The 21,916-nt window shown below is 40.3% G+C and overlaps 1 protein-coding gene across 1 annotated transcript in view; it reads right to left on the bottom strand.

Annotated features, from left to right (window-relative positions):
- LOC121927575 (phosphatidylinositol 4-phosphate 3-kinase C2 domain-containing subunit alpha-like) overlaps window positions 1-21,916 on the bottom strand; it is a 376,515-nt gene that overhangs the window by 29,109 nt on the left and 325,490 nt on the right. Inside the window, exons 3-7 of the mRNA XM_042461292.1 lie at window positions 6,401-6,521; window positions 4,920-5,031; window positions 3,472-3,551; window positions 3,299-3,362; window positions 387-530 (exon numbers count right to left, since the gene is read on the bottom strand). Coding sequence (XP_042317226.1) covers window positions 387-530; window positions 3,299-3,362; window positions 3,472-3,551; window positions 4,920-5,031; window positions 6,401-6,521 — 521 coding nt within the window. The remainder of the gene's footprint in view (window positions 1-386; window positions 531-3,298; window positions 3,363-3,471; window positions 3,552-4,919; window positions 5,032-6,400; window positions 6,522-21,916) is intronic.

Below are 21,916 nucleotides of genomic sequence, written 5' to 3'. Positions count from 1 at the left end.
TATCTACCCGCTTGATATCTACTTTTGAGGATATTTGTGGCTATTATTTATGATGGCTATATATTTTTTCCAGAACCAGAGGCAGCATGTATCTATATATCAGCCGGTGTGTGTGTGTGTGTGTGTGTGTGTGTGTGTGTGAGAGAGAGAGAGAGAGAGAGAGAGAGAGAGAGAATCCACTAGGATGGTGCTAGTGCACTCTTGTCTTGCTGGAGGACTTCCCAAAGACATCTGTTGGTGTGAATAAAGTGTTGGGCCAGAGACGACTTCACCCTTATCCATCAGGACTCTTCTTATTACTTTTTTAATCTGTTGGCAGGTGACAGGACTAAATGTGCGTTATAATTCACTATGTACCCACCAGAAAACAGGAATGAGTTGATTACCTCAGGACTCTTACTTCGTGGAAGGTTAACTGCTCTTCTTAGTTTCTTTACGGCCATTGTAATGGCAGGGGTTTCTACGCCATCCAATGTACAGCAAATTTTTCTGACAGCTTTAATGACTGGATCTACTGCTTTGAGCTGGTTCTGCGAAAAGCAAATGTAATAACAAGTTATATAGGTTGCCAAAAAACAATCTTTGAAAACAGTAGGTCTAAGTGGAGAAAAGTGGAAGAGAGGCTTCAGATGTTATCCATAGACAAATAAGAATGTGAAATTTCAGAACATTTTTCAGAACAAAACTGTGATTACAGCCAGTGACTCCATTTTTAAAAAAGGAATGTTTAGATTTGAGGAGAGACTGTAGAGAAAAGGCAGATGTGCAACAGCCAATCACAAGCCTGCTGGCAGTAGCCAATGGAATGCTGGCTGGGAGGAGATAAAAACCCCATCAGTGACAGTTGGAAAGATAGATAGGGTTTGGTCTTCAGGGTGCTATAGTCTTCCTGTGTCCAGAGACAGATTTTGAGGGTTCCAGGGTAGGATTGTTAGGCTATAGTGCAGAGAAGAAGAACTTAGGTGTGTTACAGACCGCCCAAAATGGGCGGTCTCGTGCCGCTGCCGGTTGCAGTGCGGAGGAGTCGCAGCAGCCAAACAGCGCGACTCCTCCGCGCAGCAAAGAAGCGCCAAAATGGTGTTTCTCTTTGCGGCATGGATATGATGCCGCGAGGCGCCAATGGTGCACTCATAGCGTCATATGTGCTGCGCAACGTGTGGACGCAGTGCGTCCACTACGTAAAGATGGCGGCCCCCGTGTGGAACAGGCGCCGCCATTTTGTACGGACTCTGTCTGTATTAGGATTAGGGGCGTCCGGATGGGACGCCCCTTTCTAACCCTAATACAGACCCAGTCTGTACTATAGGCCCGTTTGTAACGGGCCTTAGTTCCTGTGTAGAACTCTAAGTGAAGGAGTTTTAGAGAAGAAGATATCCTGAGGGATATAGTAGGCCTGAGCAGCAGAAATATTTAAGAAAAGATCATATATAAGAATGGTGTGAGTGCTCTTGAAGACTAGAACATTGATATTCTGTAGAGATTTACCATATATACTCGACCATAAGTCGACCTCATATACTGTATAAGCCGAGGGCAGGTTTTGGGGTCCCAATTATGTATTTTGATATGACCCGTAGATAAGTCAAGGGTATTAACTTAGGGGCAAGTAACAAGGATTCTAAAAGATGACGCAAAGAAAAGCAGTGCCAAAGAACTTACAAAATTCTAGCAGGCATAACTATTTGTGTTCACACTAAAGGCTAGATAGACAAGAGAGTAGAGGGGAGTTAGTGCTTCCAAGAGAGGTTATACTCTTGCCTTTCAGCAGAGTATGGTTCCTTTGTCAATAAACATTAAAGTACAGTATTCGCATTGACCCATGGATAAGTCGACTCAGGTTTTGGGGGGCAATTTTTTGATTAAAATTTCTAGACTTATACATGAGTATATACAGTAAATAAGAAAACCATTTTATAACAGTCATAACTAAGAAAGAAACGTTACCATCTGAAATAAGAAGCACAAGTGCCTGCAACAACAATTGTTTATTTACATTTATCCAAGTAATTTTTGTTAGAAACGTCTATACAATAAAGTTTTGATCTTGTTTTGGAAAAGCTTGTCTAAATCTTGAATTACATCCATGTTACCATTCCAAAGCCCATTTTAATAGAGATTTTTTAAAAAGGGTCTGTTTTAGTTTGGGGACAGCAGTGTGGAAAGGAAGCCTAGGATGCTGTCATACAGGAAAATACAGTGGTTACAAATGGAGTGTACATCACAGAGACATGTGGAAACCTGTCTTCAGCCAATATTAGCTAAGAATGTAGATAAGGAATCAGTGGCTCTTCCGAGATATTGAAGTCCAGTTCTTACTACCTCCAAACCAGCTTGTGAAGGGTTAAAAGAGTAGTAATTCATCAACATCAGGAGGTTCACCATCTGCATTGGCATATCATTCTTAGCAGCAGGAAAAAAAACGTCTTTGATTTCTAAAGTTGATTTTAGCAATTACTCAAATCCTGAATTGGATCCCCATCCCACAACCCCACCCAAGTGAGACATGACATATTATACCACCACTATGTGGCATGGGGAGGGAGGGAGGGAGGGAGGGAGAGAGAAGACATTTACAGTCATGAAGTCTATAATAAAAGATGAAGAGTGGGATCACAACATATTGTTCAGTGGTTTGTAACATCACTCAGACAACTAGAGATTCTCATAAAGAATTACGAGAGAACTTTTAAGAGTTTTTGGCACAGACTCCGTGGAAATAATGAATTCTCATTTGTAGTCTAAAAACTACAAATCTAAAAACAAAACCAACAACATATAAAATTTATATATCTCAATAAAATTAAGAAGTTACAATAAAACAAAGAATCAGCTGATTAGTATATCTAGGTAAAAAGAACGAAAGAAAGATCTGAGCCGCTGCCAAAATAATTTCTACATTGGTGCTAGTCACACTTCCATGAAAACGGTATTCCATTCATATTTAGAGAACTTCTCTGAGAATGTTTTCTCCCTTGAAACACTTAATGTACCTGAGGTATCTCAAGAAGAGCCTCCCAGATGATTGTAACATTCAACACAACAGTTATTCAGGAAGAGGCAAATTGTGGCCCTTCATATTACACCTATTTATATAAACAGTTACATACTGCTTGCAAATAACTATGGCAAAATGGTGGACTGAAATATCTGTCAGCTCTAGCCAGAATCAACATCTGGAAGGCCAAAAGCTGCCTAACTGCTGAGCAAAAACTCTTCACCACTTTTCTCTCTATATGCCAAAACTTGTGATTAGTAGTGCATGAAATGTATAATGAAGAAAATTAAATATAAAGCTTACCTCATTTTTAAGAAGTATAGCGACTTGATTGTGATAAGTTTCTAAGAGCTCTTCAAGCGAATGGCTGGAACAAATAATAGTGATATTATAGGTGAAAGTATTTGTAAACACAATATAAAGACATTAGGAGGCAATATGTTTGAATACAAAATGTGTTATGACAGAGTGGTTACCTTTGAATGCTTTCTTTGAAGAGTTTTTCTACATTACACAGATATTTGGTCAAATCTATTGGTGTCTCATCATCATCAGCCTAATAATGAAAAATATGGAAGTTATCTGAATATATTGCTAGCATTCTAGGTTGTTTCTTTGAAGAAATGGCAACTTTAAAAAGTAATCTAAAGTAATTTGTCTTTTTTTTTATCTTAGGGGAAAAAAAGAAAAATTACACTTCCCCCTCTTCCTTAAATACACAACTATTTTAACCTTTAAATATTCTACTTATGCAAAGTCCATATACATATTACAATATAAATGCAATACATATGGAAAGCCTATTTACATATACCAAGATTCATAATGCCTATTACCAAACTACTTATGGGTATGAAGGGATTTTGCAGCTGTTGCTTCCACCTGTGGTGATTACTGTTAAGTTTCTTGATTTTTAAGATACAAGGTAAATTTACATCTCAGCTGTTTGAAAAGTACATCACCTATGGTAAAAGTGGCTTCTAATAGTTGGCTTAGAATGTTACAGTAGGGATGGGGAATGTACAGGACTCCAGATGTTGTAGGATTGTACACCATCATCTCACCAGTGGCTTGCTAGCTAAGGCTGATGTGGTTTGCAGTCTGCAGGGCATAATCTGCAGGGCCACACATTCCTCACTCTGTCCTGCAGCACATTTCTGTAGGGCATTTCCATTTACTGCCACAAGAAAGGAATAGAACCTTCCTATTTCTTATAATAGAAAAACTAAAAGCAATCTTATCAAGGAAATTAGATAGTCAGATCAAGACATTATTAGTGACAACAATTCTTTGTCTAGGAAACAGTTATGTGTTTTGAGGTTAATATTATACAATATACACACAGTTTGAATTGCTAGGTGCAAATATATATTTATCTCTATATTTGTTCAGATGTAAGAAGCTACAATTATTTTTAATCTTCATTGGTAACTAAAATGAGAACAAATTACTCCCCTTGTAATGGTGAAGAGAAGACTGGTGACATGATTGCACTCTTTAAATACCTCAAAGGCTGCAACAAAGAGGAAGGTGCCAGTTTCTTCTCTGCTGTCTCAGCAGGTAGAACTAGGTCTAATGGTTTTAAGTTACAGAAGAGTAGATTTTCACTGAACATTAGAAGGAACGTCTTGACAGCAAGATCAGTTTGGTAATGAAACCAATTGCCTAGAGAGGTGGTGGGACTGCCTTCTCTGGGTGATTTCAAAAAAAGTCTGGACAGCTGCCTGCTTGAGATGCTCTAGCTAAGAAATCCTGCATTGAGCAACAAATTGTACCTGATGGCCCTCAGAGCCCCTTTCAATGATTCCATAATTCTATATTTTCCCTCTGTTCCAATCAGGAGAGGACTGGAACAGGCATAATAATAAACATGATATCAATAAACCACGGTTGCTTTAAGGATGCTTATTTATGTTGTACTTACTGTTCGTGCCAGGTCTCTACATATAACATTATAGGTCAGGAGCTGCAGTTTGATCTCTGAGTCCCACTTGCGGCAGTTCTGTATGTATTCATGGCTTCCTACACTATGTTTACTGTTAAAGCAACAGGTACTATGGTTAAATGTGATTTCAATTTCGCAATACACTTTTCAGAACGTTTGGGTTTTTTTTTTTGGCAAATTAACAGTGATGAGAATTTAGAAGACATGTCTAACATGAAGTTGAAGGCATTCATGGCCAGCGTCCATATTTTTTGTGGGTTTTCCTGGCTAGTGGCTATGTTTTCTAATATTTACAGAACATGGCCACAAAGCCCGGAAAACCCCTCAAAAACTATTTAGAAGACGCTTTCCTATTTCTTTGCTCATGATTAAGAGATGGATCCATGTGCTTCCTGTCACTCTTAATTAACTCTAGTACCCACTCCCTTCCTTAACTATGGCTTACAGCATTAGATTTGTATGATCAGTATTAATCATGGTTAGATTTTTAAAAAAGAATGAAACTAATTTCCTGATCAATATTTAGCTTGCTGGATCTTCTCCAATGTTCTCTCTCCCTGACAAGCTGTCTCCCCATGTTTAGGAATCTCCATTATCACTCGGAAATAACAACACAGATTCCCCTGTATGTGAAAAGGAATTCCCATTTTTACATCCAACCAGAAATCTGAGATAGTGAAGACTTGGGACCATGCCCTCGGTCAAGGCTATCAAGAGCTGGCTGAGTTTGAGTTCATGTCTCATCCAATTCCTGGCTCAGAAGGGGTCACTCCCCATTCCCTTTCTCCATGTATGGAAAGAGGAGGGAGGGCAATCCTAAGAGTCCTGAACCCAAGTACCAGGTGGAAAAGTTCCATCCAATCTGTGGGCTTAGGATCTGATCACATCAAGGATTGTAATAATGTTCCCTGATATCATCAGATTCATATTCCCATTGTGTAATCCATATTATATTTGCACTATTTCTACAGCATGCCAGCATGAGTCTTAAAAACAGGCATGGCAGAAATTTTAACAGGCAGACAGAGAAAAATATAGCACAGAAGTCACCATTTTAAAAAAGTCAAAAGAAATCAATAAATTTGAAGCCAGAAGCCAACAAGAAAAGACCCCCCCACACACATACATTTGACAAGTTTCAGTGGTACCACCTTTTTTTACAAGAGCAGCTAAAAGTTATGATTCTACTTCAATTATCAAAACAAAATTTAAACTACTGAACAAAGCATTTCCCATAAAATCAGTTCTGAAGTTTCAGAAAATAATAGCTCAAATCCAGATGAGGAGAACTGAAAGTTAACAAACAGCAGAAAACCCCTGTAATACTTCCCCCTCCACCCCAAATTAAAAATAAAAACACTGCAGTTTTGCTTTTACACAGTTTAATATTTAAGTAAGGCATTTTTCAAGTAATCATGTTCTAAGCACAGTTAAACATTCACATGAAAAAATCTGCTTACTTCTGCAAAACTTCTTCTTGCCCACAAACTTTCAAGATATAACTGCCAATGTCTACTTCATTCAAATCATCATGCACCCAGCAAAGCGCCTGCATTATTATGAGCTCAACTGGAGAACTTGCTGTTTAAATGAAAACAAACACAGAAAAAAGAGTAGTAATGACAAAACGTTTTTATTGGTTTCTGTTTTTCCTATGAAATAGAGTTTTGTGAGAATTATGTTTTTAGTTTTGACATTTTTAATATAAAGTGAGTTTTAGGAGGAAATTTGTTGGTTCCAGAAAATATCTATTTCTAAGTACTGGCTTGGAAATTGGGCTGCAAAAGACCATCTATTGTTTTTCTGGCGAATATTTAACCAGGAGATTTGAGGAGGCACTATAAGGAATTAAACGGCAAGGCTACGATGTCCCTTTCAAAAATATATTTGGCTATAAACCAAAAAACATTGTGAAAGGACCATATATCCCTTATGAACACTGCCAGGAAATCTTTAAGGATCTTCAGGGGGAAGGCTTTCTCTTGGTCTCAATAACCATCACAGGCCTCGTTTGGTGAGGAAAGAGATAGAGCCTTCTCAGGACGGCTGCTCCCAGCCTGTTAGTTTACTCCCTGTGCATGGAGGTGGAGGCTAACTGGCCCCTTCCTGTTCTCCTCCCCTCCTGCCAGCAGGCAAAAAAAACTTTTCTTTTCCTTTCTCGGTCTTATTAATAACTTATTGTGCCAAGAAGCCTTCTTATTGGGGTGGTTTGCTTTGGTATGTTTTATATGTTTAACGTGGTGAATTTTTTAAGGGATTTTATATTTTTGACTTGTCAAATTAATTAGTGTGTAATAACCGGGTTTTAAAAATTGTAAGCTATTGTATTGTTGCTGCAGAACCAGGTCTGTGATGGTCTGTAGCACTAATGCACAGAGAAGGTGGAAATAGAGCAAGATGAACTCGAACTCCTAGTACAAACAAAGCAAAATATAGAGAACAGGCATCACGGAACAACTGGAATGTGAAATAGACTATAATGAGGCCTCATAATTGGAAGTGGGGAAAATAGGAGGGTAGTAAACCAAGAGATAAAGGATTTAACGAAGGAGGAGGGATAGTCCAAACAAGAAAGGAGGAGGAATAGCACTATATGTCAGAGATAGTTACACCAGTGAAGAGATCCCGGACATCAATCAATGAGAAGCCAAGTGGAAGAGCGATCTGGCTAAAATTAAAGGTGAGGGAAACAAAATGGATGGTTATGGTGGGAAGTCTGCTACAGACACCCCAATCAGACGTGAGGAAGTTTGGGAAATGAGGCCTTTCTAGAAACAGATGACCACCACCCTCGAAAGATACTAGATAAATAACAGGTATGATTAATGGTGGGAGTGACAGGATAATAGGAGAGGGAGGAGGAGAAAGATGGACACACAAGAATCAAGAGAGTAGCGGAGGGCAACAAGGAAACACCGGAGAGCTGGTAAGTGCAAACTCAGCAAAAATACCTCAAGGTCCTGGGCAAATTCCCACTTGCCTGGAAGACAAATTCATTTGCCCAAAAGGTGGGAAGGAGAGGCAACAAGATTGGGTGTCAGCTATTTTAGATCTGAGTCCTAACAAAACAAAGAGTGACTTGGTTAATGGGGTGAAGTGGTGGGAATCCTTAGGGTGGAAGTGACCATGTGCTTCTGGAGTTTTGTTATAAGAGTGGACAAGGAGAAAGCCAGGCAAGCGTCAGGATAGACACGCATTCTAGGACCTTTAGGAGGAGCGGATTTCAGTTAAAATTAGAGAAGTATTGGAGGGTGATTCTATGGTCAGAAATACTAAAAGGATAAAGGAGTTCAGGAACGGATGGGACTTTCTCATAAAGAGTAGAGTACTGATAAGGGAACAATTTCCAAAACAGGTTCCAGTGTAGGAAAGAAAAGAAAAACGGTGAGGTGTCTCAAGAAACCAGGATGGATTGACTAAGAAGAACTTCAACGTTGACTGAGCTAAGTTTTAAAAACGGGAACATGTATAAGGAAAGGAAAAAAGGGAAAAAGGGGGAAATCACAAAAAGGAATTCAAAGAAATAGCAGGAACCATTGATGGGATAAACGTCAGGAAAAGCTAAAAAAGCGCAGATGAGATGAACTCAGGCTGCTAGAGAGGTTAAAAACAATAAAAGAGGGCTTTGTGGATAATGTCCGCTGCCACGCAAGCAAAAGGAAGAAGAAGGAAATGGTACGGCCACTGCGGGGAAGGAAGTAAAAGATGTGCAAAAATGTAAGATAGACAAAGAAAAAAAAAGACAAAGAAAAGGCAGAGAATTACTCAACACACCCTTCTTTTGCCTCAGTCTTCTCAGAAAGGCAAAAGGGGGCTCAACAGACCCCTGAGGAAATGGACGTCAGAGGACAGTAATAGAGGAATTTCAGTCAGAATAAGTAAAGAGATAGTAGAGGAATACCTGGTTAATTCTAAGAATTAATTTAAGGCCTGTTACAGGATTGCACAATAAAGCTTGCTTCGGGTCTCTGTTGGAGGGTATTGCTGTTTAAAATGAATGGACATGCATCCTAAGAATTCTGGAAGCTGCACCAAGCTGGCACTCAGTGCTTAGGAATGGAGTGTGGGATTTGGCGCGAACCTCCGGACTCTGGTAGGACCCATGCATCATTAAAATAGCATGCCTCCAAAGAGACCATGAAGGCAGCTTTATTTGTGCAGTCTTGTAACAGGCAAGGTCTCCAGGACCAGATGAACTACATACGCAAGGGTACTAAAAGACTGGCAAATGGTAATATTGGAGGCCATTGGCAATCATATTTGAGAGAAACCCTGGAAAACAGGAGAATCCCAGCGAGACTGGAGGAGGGCAAACGTTGTCCCCATCTCAAAAAGAGGAAAATAAAGAGAGATGTCAAACAATTATCGTCCAGTCAGTCTGACATCAATAACCAGGGGAAAGATTCTTTCTAGAGGCAGATTATTAACAAGAGCGTCGGTGAAGACGATCTAGAAGGCAATGCTATAATCACAAAAAGTCAACATGGGTTTCAGAGAAAAACAAGTCCCATGCAGTACAAATCTAATCTCTTTCTTTGATAAAATTACGAGCTTGTGTGGAATGAAGGGAATGGCTGTGGATATAGTAATATCTTCAATTGCCGTAAGGGCCTTGAAACAAGGTTTCCCATGACATTCTTGCAAAGCTTGTGAGCTGTGTAAATGTGGGCTAAGACAAGGCAAACTGTTATGTGGGATTTGTAACTGGTTGACCGGCTGAACCCAAAAGGGTGCTCAACAGATGGCATCTTTTCATCCTGGGAAAGTGGAGTGAACCAGTGGGGTCCCACAGGGCTGTGTCCTGGGCCCAGTGTTATTCAACACATCTTTAGCAATGACCTGGATAGACAAGGATGTGAGCTACTGTCCTTGTAATCAATTTGCAGATGACATACCAAATTAGGAGGAGGAATAGCTAATACTGCAGAGGACAGGATAAAAATCCAAAATGACCCTGAATAGACTGGAAAGCGTGGGCCAAAGCAGAACAAAATGAAATTCAACAGCGGAGAAATGTAAGGGTACGGCACTTAGGGCGGAAAAATAAAATAAAAAGCACAGTATTGGATTGGGGAATACCTGGCTGACTGAAAACTACATGTGAAAGGGATCTGGGGGAGTATCAAGTGGACCAAATGTTGAACATGAGATGAACAGTGCGATGCGGGACAGCGAAAAAGGCCAATGCAATTTAGGCTGCATCAATAAAAGAAGGTGTCTAGATCAAAGAAGAACTAATAGTACAACCACTGTAAATTCTGGCCGCTGGTCAGGCGGCCCCACCTGGAATACGCTGTGTCCAGTTACTGGGCACAGGCAAAAATTTATAAAAAGGATGTTGAGAAACTGAGGAGCGTGGTCCAAAGGAGAGGAACGACTAAAATGGTGAAACCATGCCTTATGAGGAAACACAGAGGGGAGCTGGGGATGCTTAGCCTGGAGAAAAGGAAAGGGTAAGAGGTGGTATGATAGCCCTGTTTAAATATTGTAAAGTGAAGGCAATATTGAGAGAGGAGCAAGCTTGTTTCTGCTGCTCCAGAGAACAGGGAGACCGCCGGAAAAACAATGGATGCAAAGCTGGCAGGAAAAGAAGATTCCAACTCAACATGAGGAAGGAACTTCCTGAACAGTAAGGGCTGTTCGACAATGGAACAAACTCCCTGCCCTGGAGTGTAGTGAAGTCTCCTTCTTTAGAGAGGTCTTTAAGGCAGAGGCTGGATGGCAGGGGATGCTTGGATTTGGATTTCCTGCATGGGCAGGGGGTTGGACTGGAATGAACCCTTGCCGGGTCGTTTCCAACTTACATGAATTCGTATGATTAAGCAGTCTTTGTTTGTGAACCCCGTGGGGTTCAATTTGAAAGAAGGGTGGAATATTGAATGAATAAATAAATAAGATGCTAGTAAACAGCAAGCTAGAATAAAAACTGCCCGCTTTAAAGTTCTCAAGGCCCGTGTTCACCATGAATCAGGTTCAGTTCAGTTCATGATTTAGTTGACAGTCATAGGTACAGCACATACCATTAATCAAATAAGTTTGTTAGATAAGAATTATTCACTCCTATTTTAACTGTCTAAAAGAAAGCTATAGATGAAATGAACCTATTTTTTTTTTGTGTGAATTAATATTTAGGCCATCAGTACTGAAATTTTACCATCTTGCTATAGTTCTTGAGGCACTGAAACATAGTTAATACATGAAAAGATACAAACATCACATGTAAAGGTCACTGGTTGTTGAAAAACCTTCAAATTTCGAATTGAAATCTGATAGGCTTGAGTTCTACTCCACTGATGTTTTTCCGTTGCAAACATACTGTGAACTCAAACACAAAGCCTGGGTTTGTGATATCTGGTTATTATGGGGGGAAACTGTGTCCTCAGCCTGTGAACAACATGCAGATAATCAGGAGTGGGTGCAAACTATGAGAAGCTAGGGGGCCACATTAACCTTTCAGGAGACTCCTTAGACTGTAACCTTTCCTGCAAAAAAATAAACGAGGTTTTAAAAAAGTTAGTAACAGTATGGTTGAAGGTACACTATTTCCGATGGAAAAAAAAAGGTCGTTTTGGGGGAAAATAAAGGAGCACATAAACAGTAATTAAAACCAAACTACTTTCACCACAAATGTGTTTAATATCTATGTAGTGTGGCTAAAAAGCTGCTACTGGATCGCTTCAAATCTGTTTTGAAGTGGTGGACCAAAGCAGCTCTGGTTTCAATACTAGCAGGGCTAGTCTTACATTCTCAGAAGTCAAGTTCCCACACACAGATTTTCTGAGGTGGACTCCTCCCTCTCCCTTCTTTGATTTTGGAAAGATCTTCACATATCCTTTCGAATTTTTATAATCCCCTATTAAAGCCATCTATACTGATGGCCATCACTCTGCTGCACGTGGTTATCCAGATATAAACAGGTTTAAGCTTATCGATATACATTGTATGCAGTGTGTCTGTACTATATTTTGTCTGTCATTAATCTCCCAGTCATTTAATTATCAACCCCTCTGAGTATATACTGTTAGAATCAAGAAGCTGATCCATTTTTTATAACAGTATGTCTTACAAGGCCTCCTCTTATACCTAATCAGAGATCAGGTACCAAACATCTCAGTCTACATACCATGGATTCTAAGTGATCTGAAAAGTATCTCCCCAATTGAAAAGAATAAATTGCTGAACAGTTTAAAAAAGTAAACCAACAGAGGGAAGGAGGAACTCCAACGACCGAGAATACACACTGCAGTCCCAGAGGGATAGTGAGGCGTGTTGGTCTGTGTTTGTAGGTAACCCAGGTTCCGCCCTTCGGTCTGACCACTGCAAAAAACACATTGGTCTTTCTAATGTTTCAGCTAGTAAATGCCTGTTTGGTTTATGTGTTTCCCCGGCCTCATTTATGCACAAGAGGGAACTCATAACAGGCTTGGAAGGGAACTTCAAAGTTTGGCAGAATCATTAAATTATGGTATTTCCAGGTTCACACTGGGGAAAGACTGTTTTGTTAAATGTACTCCAGGAGATAGGTAAGAGACGTACCCAAATACTCAAATGGTAAGAAATCCAAGATGCAGCGTAAAGCAATTCACTGCCTGCCCCTACGTCAAACGCTTCTGTAGCAATCAAAGGGTTCCGGCTACTTTTAAACTTAATGCCATGTTTAGAGTGAAACATTAAAAAGAAACATAGCCTCTAATTACAAATACAAAAGCAAATGGCTTTCATTTGTTGTTTCCCGTTAGTTTTAGGAGTGGGGTGGATGAAGTGGCTGGGAAGGAGAGGGGCTTGATGACACTTATGCAGTAGTGTTCACAATTAATTAAGGCAGATAAGCCGCTGCAATGGTTCACAAATAATGTTACAATATAAGCAGACTGGGCTGGATGAAAAGTCTACATGCTATCTTCCAGTCTTATTAAACTGCTTTTTATCCTTACACTGAAGGCTGGTTGAGAGAGAAAAGGAAAGCAACAATCTTAAAATGCAGTTAGCAATGTTATTCTATTTAAGAGGGCTGTATTTTACAGAATGGTGTGGATGTGCTAGGCAAACCCTCCACAACCCCACCCACCTGTAACTGTCTTCAAATTGAAGCAGACTAATATTTTCTGATATCGTCTTGAAGCCAAATAAAACACTAAATAGGAAAGCTGTTACAATCCATTGACTTGCAATTCAGAATGGAGGTAGTTTAAGTTGTTCAACAAAAACCCCTTGAAAGGGCAAATGAAGACAGACTGAAGTTAAAAGTAGAGACTTCTGGTGCTAACTTTTATAATCTCCTCAGTCACATGGGCAGACACACAAACACAGGCAATATTTTGTTTTTAGGACTCCTTAGTATTCCAAGAATAGTGGAATCATTAGAAAGTGCCGCATATACATTAATATGTAGTTAGTTTCAGAAATCAAAGCTCTGTTCACCTATTTATTTTTTAAAATAAAACAATGACGTGTGGTCTTTTATAAAGGACTTTATGAGAGACAGAATTAGTATATTGACCGGGCATGCATTAAACATATGTCATATGAAGACAAAATAGTCACCAGGTTTTCCTGTGGCCAATAAGTGAAATACAGTGACTGATATGATGGGTGATTCCTTGAAAGGGTACAACATATGGTTTAGGAACATTCCAACGCAAATACTGGAACAGTCAGTTTGGCATGAAAACTGCTGCTTACTTTGCAATGGCTTATCACAGAATGCTTTCTTGGTCTGGATTGTTGGCCCTTCAACATTTTTTAGAAGTTTAATAGTTCCGTTGGCAGGCTAGTGGTCCCACAGTCGTCTGAAATGTAACCAATAAAAACAGAAGGAGTGAAATACATAACTCATGGAAGAAACAATTTAAGAAGGCAATGCCTCTACAAAACTGCAAAGCAAGAGAAATCAATAACAGTTTCAATGAAAATAATGATTAATCTGAACTGGCTGTTTTAAATAACAAATATTTTGGCATCACTCCTGGCAGGTTGGACAGACGCCGTGGTTTTGGGGAGGTCGGCAACCGCCCCTTTCCCCGGTGTAGCGGGGCCTCAGCGGTTTAGACCGGCGACCAACTGAGGCCCCAATGCGAGCGGCTTTCCGGGCTGCGGGAGAGGGGCAAAAAGGGGCAGCTGTCCACCGCAGAGCCCTGGAGAAGGGGACATCCACCGCGGCGGCCGGGGAGGAGGAGAAAGGGGGCTGGCTTGGCACCTTGTCTCCTTGCGTCACTGGATCGCGCTGGAGCCCGTGTGAAGGCTGCGCAAGCGCGCGTGCAAACCAGGAAGGAGCTCCGAAAACGGAGCTCCTCCTGCTCCACGCATTAAGGGGCTCACTAAGGCAGCCCTGGGCGCGGAGGCAACGATGTCACGTCCGCCAGCCACCCAATAAGGGAGGCGGCAACGGGCCGTGATGTTGTCAGTGGGCGGCGCCGGGTGGAAACAGCCGACCGCCATTTTGGTGCGCGCAGAGCGCGCACTTAGGGTTAGGAGGGTGCGGAAGACACCAGCCCCTTCTAACCCTAGTAACGCACCCGCGCGTACTATATAGGCCCGTCTGTAAACGGGGACCGGCTACTGATTTTAAAAACACTACTGAAATTTATTGCTGATAACACCGAAATAGTGTTTTAAAGGCAATCATCCTATTTTTATTTCAAAAAGGTTTTTTCAAATGGATAGGGATTTTATTTTCCAAGATGACAAAAGGTCAAATAAAGCCAAGGAAATTCAATTTCAGAATCTTTCAATAAGTAAGATAACTCGCTTCCAACAATTTGACGACAGCATGTAAAGACACCAATATATAATCCAAAAGAGAGTCAAGAATGGTGTAGTGGGTTAAGCAAATGGACTATTACGCTTGGAACAGGGTTTGAAATCTCACTTGCGCGCCAATGGAAGACCCACTGGTTGTCCTTGGGGTACGATCATCAAAGACGCTCTCGAGACCTATCTCAGCCTGAGAGGATGGCAATTGGCAGAAACGCCCCTCTGAATAACCGTGCTAAGAAACAGCACACAAATAAGCAACAAAATAATTATAAATACCTTAGAGTCCAGCCATAAACTTGGAAACTACCATATTTGGAAACGGTGCAAACAACAACAACAACACCAAAGGAGTATAATGCAGCGTTCACTATAAGAATGTGTGGGTATCAATAGCGGAATAAGTGATGGCAAAATGCAATCTCTCTTAACCTACAAATCCCATGTAAATGTCAAAACCTGCCCTAAATATAATAATATAATAATAATAATAGGTTTTATTATCTAACACGCACAAGCAATAGGAATCCTAGCGGTTATTACAACAGAGGGGATAGTAGACAAGTTCCCTGCCCTCAAAGGGCCTTGCAACCTAGAGACACTACACAAAGGAGAAGGGAATGGTGAGGGGGGGGATCAGGTGAGGTCCACATTCGTCTCTCCCTCTGAGGCCTGAACCAAGGCAGATGGACCTGATGGAGGGCTCTTCTTCTCAGAATGGCCCTGGTGGAACTGGGCCTGCCTATTCTCACTCTCCTCACAGGACGAGAAGAATGAAGTGTTTAGATGTGGGGGGTAAGGAGGAAAGTTTTTTTGTGGGGTAGTCTTGTGAATTTGGGGAATCTTGGAGCATGGGTGCCATAGAAAGGGAATGTTCTATTACAAAGCAGGTATTGTTTTGTGTAATGGTAATTGAGGCTAGATTCATGATTCTGTGGAAATTATTCCTGCATGTGTTATAAAGAGCAGAGCAACCAAAGAAGTTGAAGAAATAATGGGGGGTACAGAAGCTGTTTTCTGGCAATTGATAGTTTTCTGCCAGTAATCCCATCAAAGTCCCCATATTAATAGCCACGCTATCGCATAGTACAAAGGTATACATCCGTAAACTGAGATAACTACTATGGTATAAGATCCCATCGCAAAAAGGAAAGAAGATATTCAGCACGACCAACGACAATAACTTCACGCAGCATTAGTATAGAAAGCGATCTGAAACGGATTCCAATATACAGAACGTTAACCTAAGAATGAAATGTAGGAAAATATATTAGGTAAAGCCATGATGCTGCGTACACTAGTGATTATCCAAACTCTGTTTCCCATCACTAGCAATACAACATACAATCAGCTTGAGTGAATGTGAATGTAGATCTTGGCATCAAAAAACAGTTTACTCACTACTACTAAGGCTTCTCTAGCCAGAGCAGCTAGCCAACCGCGTAGCCAAAAAAAGATGCTTGCAGTCTGAGCCCAATCTTCTCATTATTGAGTGATTTTAACAGCAGGAAAGAAAAAGGAGTGTCATAAAATTGGGCCAGGGAGAATGAATATATAGCTTCGAAACATATGACTCTGGACTAGTCCTTATGTTCCAATGAATAAAGTGCAACTACTTCACAGTAAAACTCTTCATCTACAACCGAACCCCGAGAATTCAGACAAAATGGTCAGCAAGACATTCTACTTGATGACATCCACTGCATCATAGAGCAGTTATGCCCCAGAAAGATTAATCCGTTTGATCTGGATAGTATACATTTCACGAAGCTGCAAATCATGGACCACCCACCATATAAGATACATTTCTGTTCTTCAGCCATACATCTGCATGCTCTGTGTATATTGAACGGCAAACAAATTCAAAGAACATAACATACACGAGTAAAAAGTCGACATCCATTTACACACTAAATATGTGCCACACAATAAATTTCGATAGAAATCCACCATCAATTTCATGCACAAAAACCATTATACAAAGATGAGATGCAACTAAATAATCAATTACGACTCAGATATTACAAAATTAAGAGAGCACTGAAAAACTGATAAAAGAAATCATACCACAATAAATCAAAACCGATCATCATCAATCAATCAATCAGAGAAAAACTGTAATCACTATGTATTCGCCCAAAACGACCCTAAAAAAGAAAATCAAATGCTATATAAAAATGTGCAATAAGATGGAGACATGTACAATGAGTCGAAGCAAGCAACAGGCTCTGATACAAATGTTTTACAAAAGTCCACAATCAAACAGATTCGGGAATGGAGTTGGATAGAAAATATACATCATTAAGAAACCGAGATAGAGACCAGAACAAAAACAAATGGGCACCGAACGCCCTTATGACGATTTACTTTCACATTATATATAGCATCGCGACATTCAAAAAGACCAAAGATCATCGCCAACCAAGATCAATGCGAACGCATAGGAGTATATAACAACGAATATTGTGAGATACAATGTATCGCGTCCAGAGACGACCCCATGTACAAACATAAAAGCCAATAAGGACGGCAAGCGGTGACGAAACAAGAATACAAACGGGTCAAAAAAATAATAAACCATAGTCGCAGCAATTCTTGAATGACCAACTTAAAGTTCGGAAATGAAGAAAATGTAAAGTAGAGTTTACTAATCAGACAGTCTGTGATAACTACATTAATTAATAGATAGAATAGTGTGTTAAACGAAAGAGAACAAACACTTCACACTGAAATGACAACGTCTTATAGAAGCAAGAGACATTTGCACTACTGTATTACGCCAAAGTCAAAAAATCAAGACGAAACCATAGCCGACCAAAAGACAACAGATATAAAAATAGCAATAGCATGCTTTGTGGAAAAGGAGGTACGAGACAATTGGGGTGTACACAGATGATCCGTGTTGGCGTGGATTCCAATGGTCCAGACAGAGAGGTGCACTGGCCCCTCTAGTTTGATGCGCAGTCTGAGATTAATGAATCTCATGTCCACAACAGGGAGTGTGGACGGGACAGGGTTGGTGGTCTTGGCTGATGACTTTAGAGTCATGGAGATAGTAGCCAGGCAGATCCTTCGAGTGGTGGCCCTGGCCACAAGGGAGGGCAGGAGAGTGTTTCCATTTACGTGCCAAAGTAGAAATGCTGAACAGCAACATATAAGCAGGGCAAGCATCTTTTAGGAAACAGAAGAAAGGCAACAGGGCCAGAAACAGACCACCCCGTTTGGCACTGCCTTCAGGCGGGTTTTGGGAAGTGCGGCATGTACACACTGCATGCTGCCCAACCCGCTCCAGAAATGCTCCTGGCCATTTAGCATGGTACCAGTGCATGGGTGGGAAAGCATTATGAAGGAAGTTCCAGAGGCAGGTGCAAGAGGTGGGTAAAGCAAGCTAGTGGCACGCCAGGAAAAAGGAGTGGATTTTTGGCAGCTGCCTTTTGTTGGGCATAGGACTGCAAGGCAGATGTGAAGGCACCAAGCGGGCTTTTAACCCCTAAATTGGGAATCCAGTCTGTCCTTTGTGGGGAACCAGAAATACATGAGGACTGAAGTATGCATGGACCTACAATGATAAAATATAGAATCTTAGCGTGCATTCACACGGCAGAAATAAAGAAGTTTGTCATCACTTTATTGCCATGACTTAATACTATGGAATTCCTGGGATTTCTAGTTGTGTTAGAGATTTTAGCCTTCAGAGAGCTCTGGTGTCCCTATCAGCTACACATCTGCAATGCAGCAGCAGCAGCTAGATGGAATCCAGAAATTCTCCACATGGGATTGCTTTCCCTTATCTGTATCACATAATACTCAAAGAGGACTTGCAAGTTGACTATTTGCTGATACACTCTAAGCTACAAGAAAATGACACGGGCGCACAAGCAGTTGCCCACCAGGGATACTACCTTTTAGTACCACATGGGAACAAGAAACAGTAGCCCACATCGGATATAATGCTAAACCACAGTTAGCAATAGTCCAGAACTGGGCTTGTTATTATGTCTGAACCAGGAGCTGCAGTTAGTTTTTAGCTATAGTTTATAGTACAAATAATACTGTGAACAGGCTTAATGATGAATTGGTGGTTAGCTGAAACAAATACTCCTGATCTCTTCCCTGCAGCAGACGAAAAGGAGGTGATGAGAAGTATAAACCCAGGCTCATTCATCAGCACGAACCATAGCCTATCATGTCCAAAACTTTGGAATGAAACAAACAAACAAACAAAAATTAAATATACATTCTGTACTCGTTGCAAAAGGTTGCGCTGTATAGGCCCCAAAATGACTTTTCTACTATTTCAGGTGATTCTTAGGTTTCAAAAAAATATGAACTGCTTTTTTGTATCACAAAAATGCAGGATTTTATTTATTTTGTGGCGAATTTTAATCTATCTGAGAAGTGCAGTGTAGCCACAGAGACTATTCCCTGCTTTCCCTGCTGACTAAAGGCAAGGGCTCCACTGTAAAACAGGCACACCATAACATGGATAAGAGAAAGACCTGCCTCGCTTTCAAGCTTGTTTCTGGAGAAAAGATTATCCCTGGGATGCTTTTGATGTATTTCACAGATGTCAAAGAAAGTCCTGCCGCCAATTCAGTTTGATAAAGAACTGCTTCTCTTACAGAAGATGGACATGCTGTGATCACAAATCTGCAAATATACACATTTTAACTAAACTGTGGAAGGGTGATAACCAAAGCTAAAGTACATATTGTCAGTTTGTTGCTGTTTACTTAAACAAATGTTACACAAAAGCACACTTTCCCTGTTTAGGTGTAATAATAAAGAATAATTTATTCAGAATATAAAGTGGATGCATCCAATCATCTGCTTGTGCCTGCTTAAAAAGAGGGAAAGGATCCTACAAACCCAAAGTTACCTCAAGTGCACCCACATAGCACTGGCATGCTGGGCCTACAGTCACTGTTTGTAACTACAGTCACCCCTCCTAACTTGCTGATCTGGGATAGAGGGATGACCTCCATTATTTCCAATGGGGTGCGCTCGTGGGCATGTGCGCCATTTAAGCCTATGGGGCTTGGATATGTGAGAGCCTCTGCTTTCATGGGGGTCCAGAACAGATCCCCTGTGAAAACTGAGGGCCAACTGTATAAACTTCCGGTGTATCATCCACATATAGGATAAACTTAGAAACTAAGTAGGGTCAGCCACAGTTTGTACTTAAATGGAAGACTTTAGTCAATACCAAGTGCTGTAGGCTATATTTCAGAGGAAGGAATGGGCAAAACCACCTCTGAGTATTTCTTGCCTAGGAAAAAAAAACACTATGAAATGCATGGGGTTGCCATAAGTTGACTGACAACCTGAAGGCATGAATACACACATACACATTCCTCAAAAGATGGAGGGAGGAATAGCCTAGTGAAGACTGAGCTCAGTCCTCACCAGGGTATTCCTTCTTCCATTTTGTGAGGAATACAGTATGTGTGTATATAAACCCTCAGCTCTCAGAGATGTGTTGTCTTTTGCTGCCACCGCTGCTGCTATGCATCAGCAATACTCCATAAACAACTAAGAGGAAGAAAAGATAATTCTCTCACATCCTGCAACTCAATATCTCATAGTGACCCTGTAATGGGACAGATCACTTTCTTTTCATAACATATGCTATATTGAATGTTCTAAACTACTCCAATGTTTGTGAATATGAAAACTGCATGTTGGGGGGAAAAGCAAATGCCCCCAATTTAAAGATTAAATAGCTCACATAGCCACCAGAACTGAATTATGTGTACAGTTAAGATTTAATTTATGAAGATGCCACTGAAAACTTCAGTATCACAAGTGAAAGTGATGTTAATTTAATCCGAACCGCAATAGCTCTTGCATCAGAAAATCAGCAGCATTTAATGGACAACCAATTCAATTAGTTTAACTGCCAGTCAAATATTAGTTGTCTGAATCAGCATAACAATTATATCCTGAAGCTAGATTTTATTTTAGTTCATGAACTTCACACGTTCATTTTGACAAAGTCTTACATCAAGCCAAAACTGGATATCTGAAGTTTTACTTCTGCAACAAAGAGTCCAAATTATATTGTCAGTCAAAATTATCTGACTTTTTTTAAATTCTCTCTACCTTTCAAAGTAAGCTTGAGCAAGTGGCCTAAAATTAAAAAAAAATGTTAAAAGCAAAACTACTGAACTCCCATGATAAAAAAAAAATATGTCTGATTAAACATACATTGAGGAAGCCCATAAGAAAATGCCATTGCATTTCAGTTACATCCATTACTTATGAAGTGAGCTGTAGTGTCTTGGTATCTTTGTAACCTAAAAGCATGGCAGCTCTAAAAAACACTAAACCCTAACCTACTCAAACTCCAGGGTATTCCTATATACATTACGAGACATGGGTGAGGGGCTACCCTCACACTGTACTTCCACCCCCATTTTTCTGGAATTAAAAGAACACATAATTAATCCTTGTCTGAACCATACAGTGAGACAAAGCAACTATTTACTGTACAATTCACTAGCATATCATGCCTCCTTAATAACATACTCCCACAGAATCAGAGCTCTCATGTAGCTATGCTAAAGAAGAACGAAGGGACAAGAAGTTATGTTCCTCATTTCTGAAGAGATTACACTAATAAAAACTTAATGCTTTTTGAGAACTGATGCAGGCACATTACACCAATAGTATGTTTTGTTCAGTAGGAACACTGTCCTGCTGAGGTATAAACTTTGTTCCTGTGCTAGATGATGTTTTGTTCTTGTTTGGATCCTAAATATCTAGTTCCTCTTAATGCTCCAAGGCATCTCAAAACTTCCTCTTTTGTCTATGCTTGTGTTCATAACTCTCTGTCCCTCCTTTCTCTATCAAGTATTAGAAACAGTATTTACTATGTTATTATCTTATAAACCAATTCCAACAATAGTGTGTGATATAGATTCCGAGAGTCTTTAACACCATGACTACCTTTTTGCAGACCTAAGAAAAATGTAAATGTGTACTTTAGCAAATGTATTTGACTACAACAGTTTTGCAGTTATCAGCTACATGAAGCCCAGCGCACGTTCATCTTAAAATCCTAGCGAATGTACATAGTACAATTAAGAATGCTCAACAATTATCACATTGGGGAACATGAGAAGAACATTGTCCTGCTTGTGGAATTTTCCATTGGCACCTACTCGGCCTCTGTGAGAACAGAAAGGGGAAAAACAGATCGGCCTTTTTGTCTTGCCATGGAT

This window comes from Sceloporus undulatus, chromosome 1 (genome assembly GCF_019175285.1).
Source record: "Sceloporus undulatus isolate JIND9_A2432 ecotype Alabama chromosome 1, SceUnd_v1.1, whole genome shotgun sequence".
NCBI lineage: Eukaryota > Metazoa > Chordata > Lepidosauria > Squamata > Phrynosomatidae > Sceloporus > Sceloporus undulatus.
The sequence above is the reverse complement of the archived record's forward strand: the minus strand, read 5'-3'. Positions and strand labels throughout refer to the sequence as shown.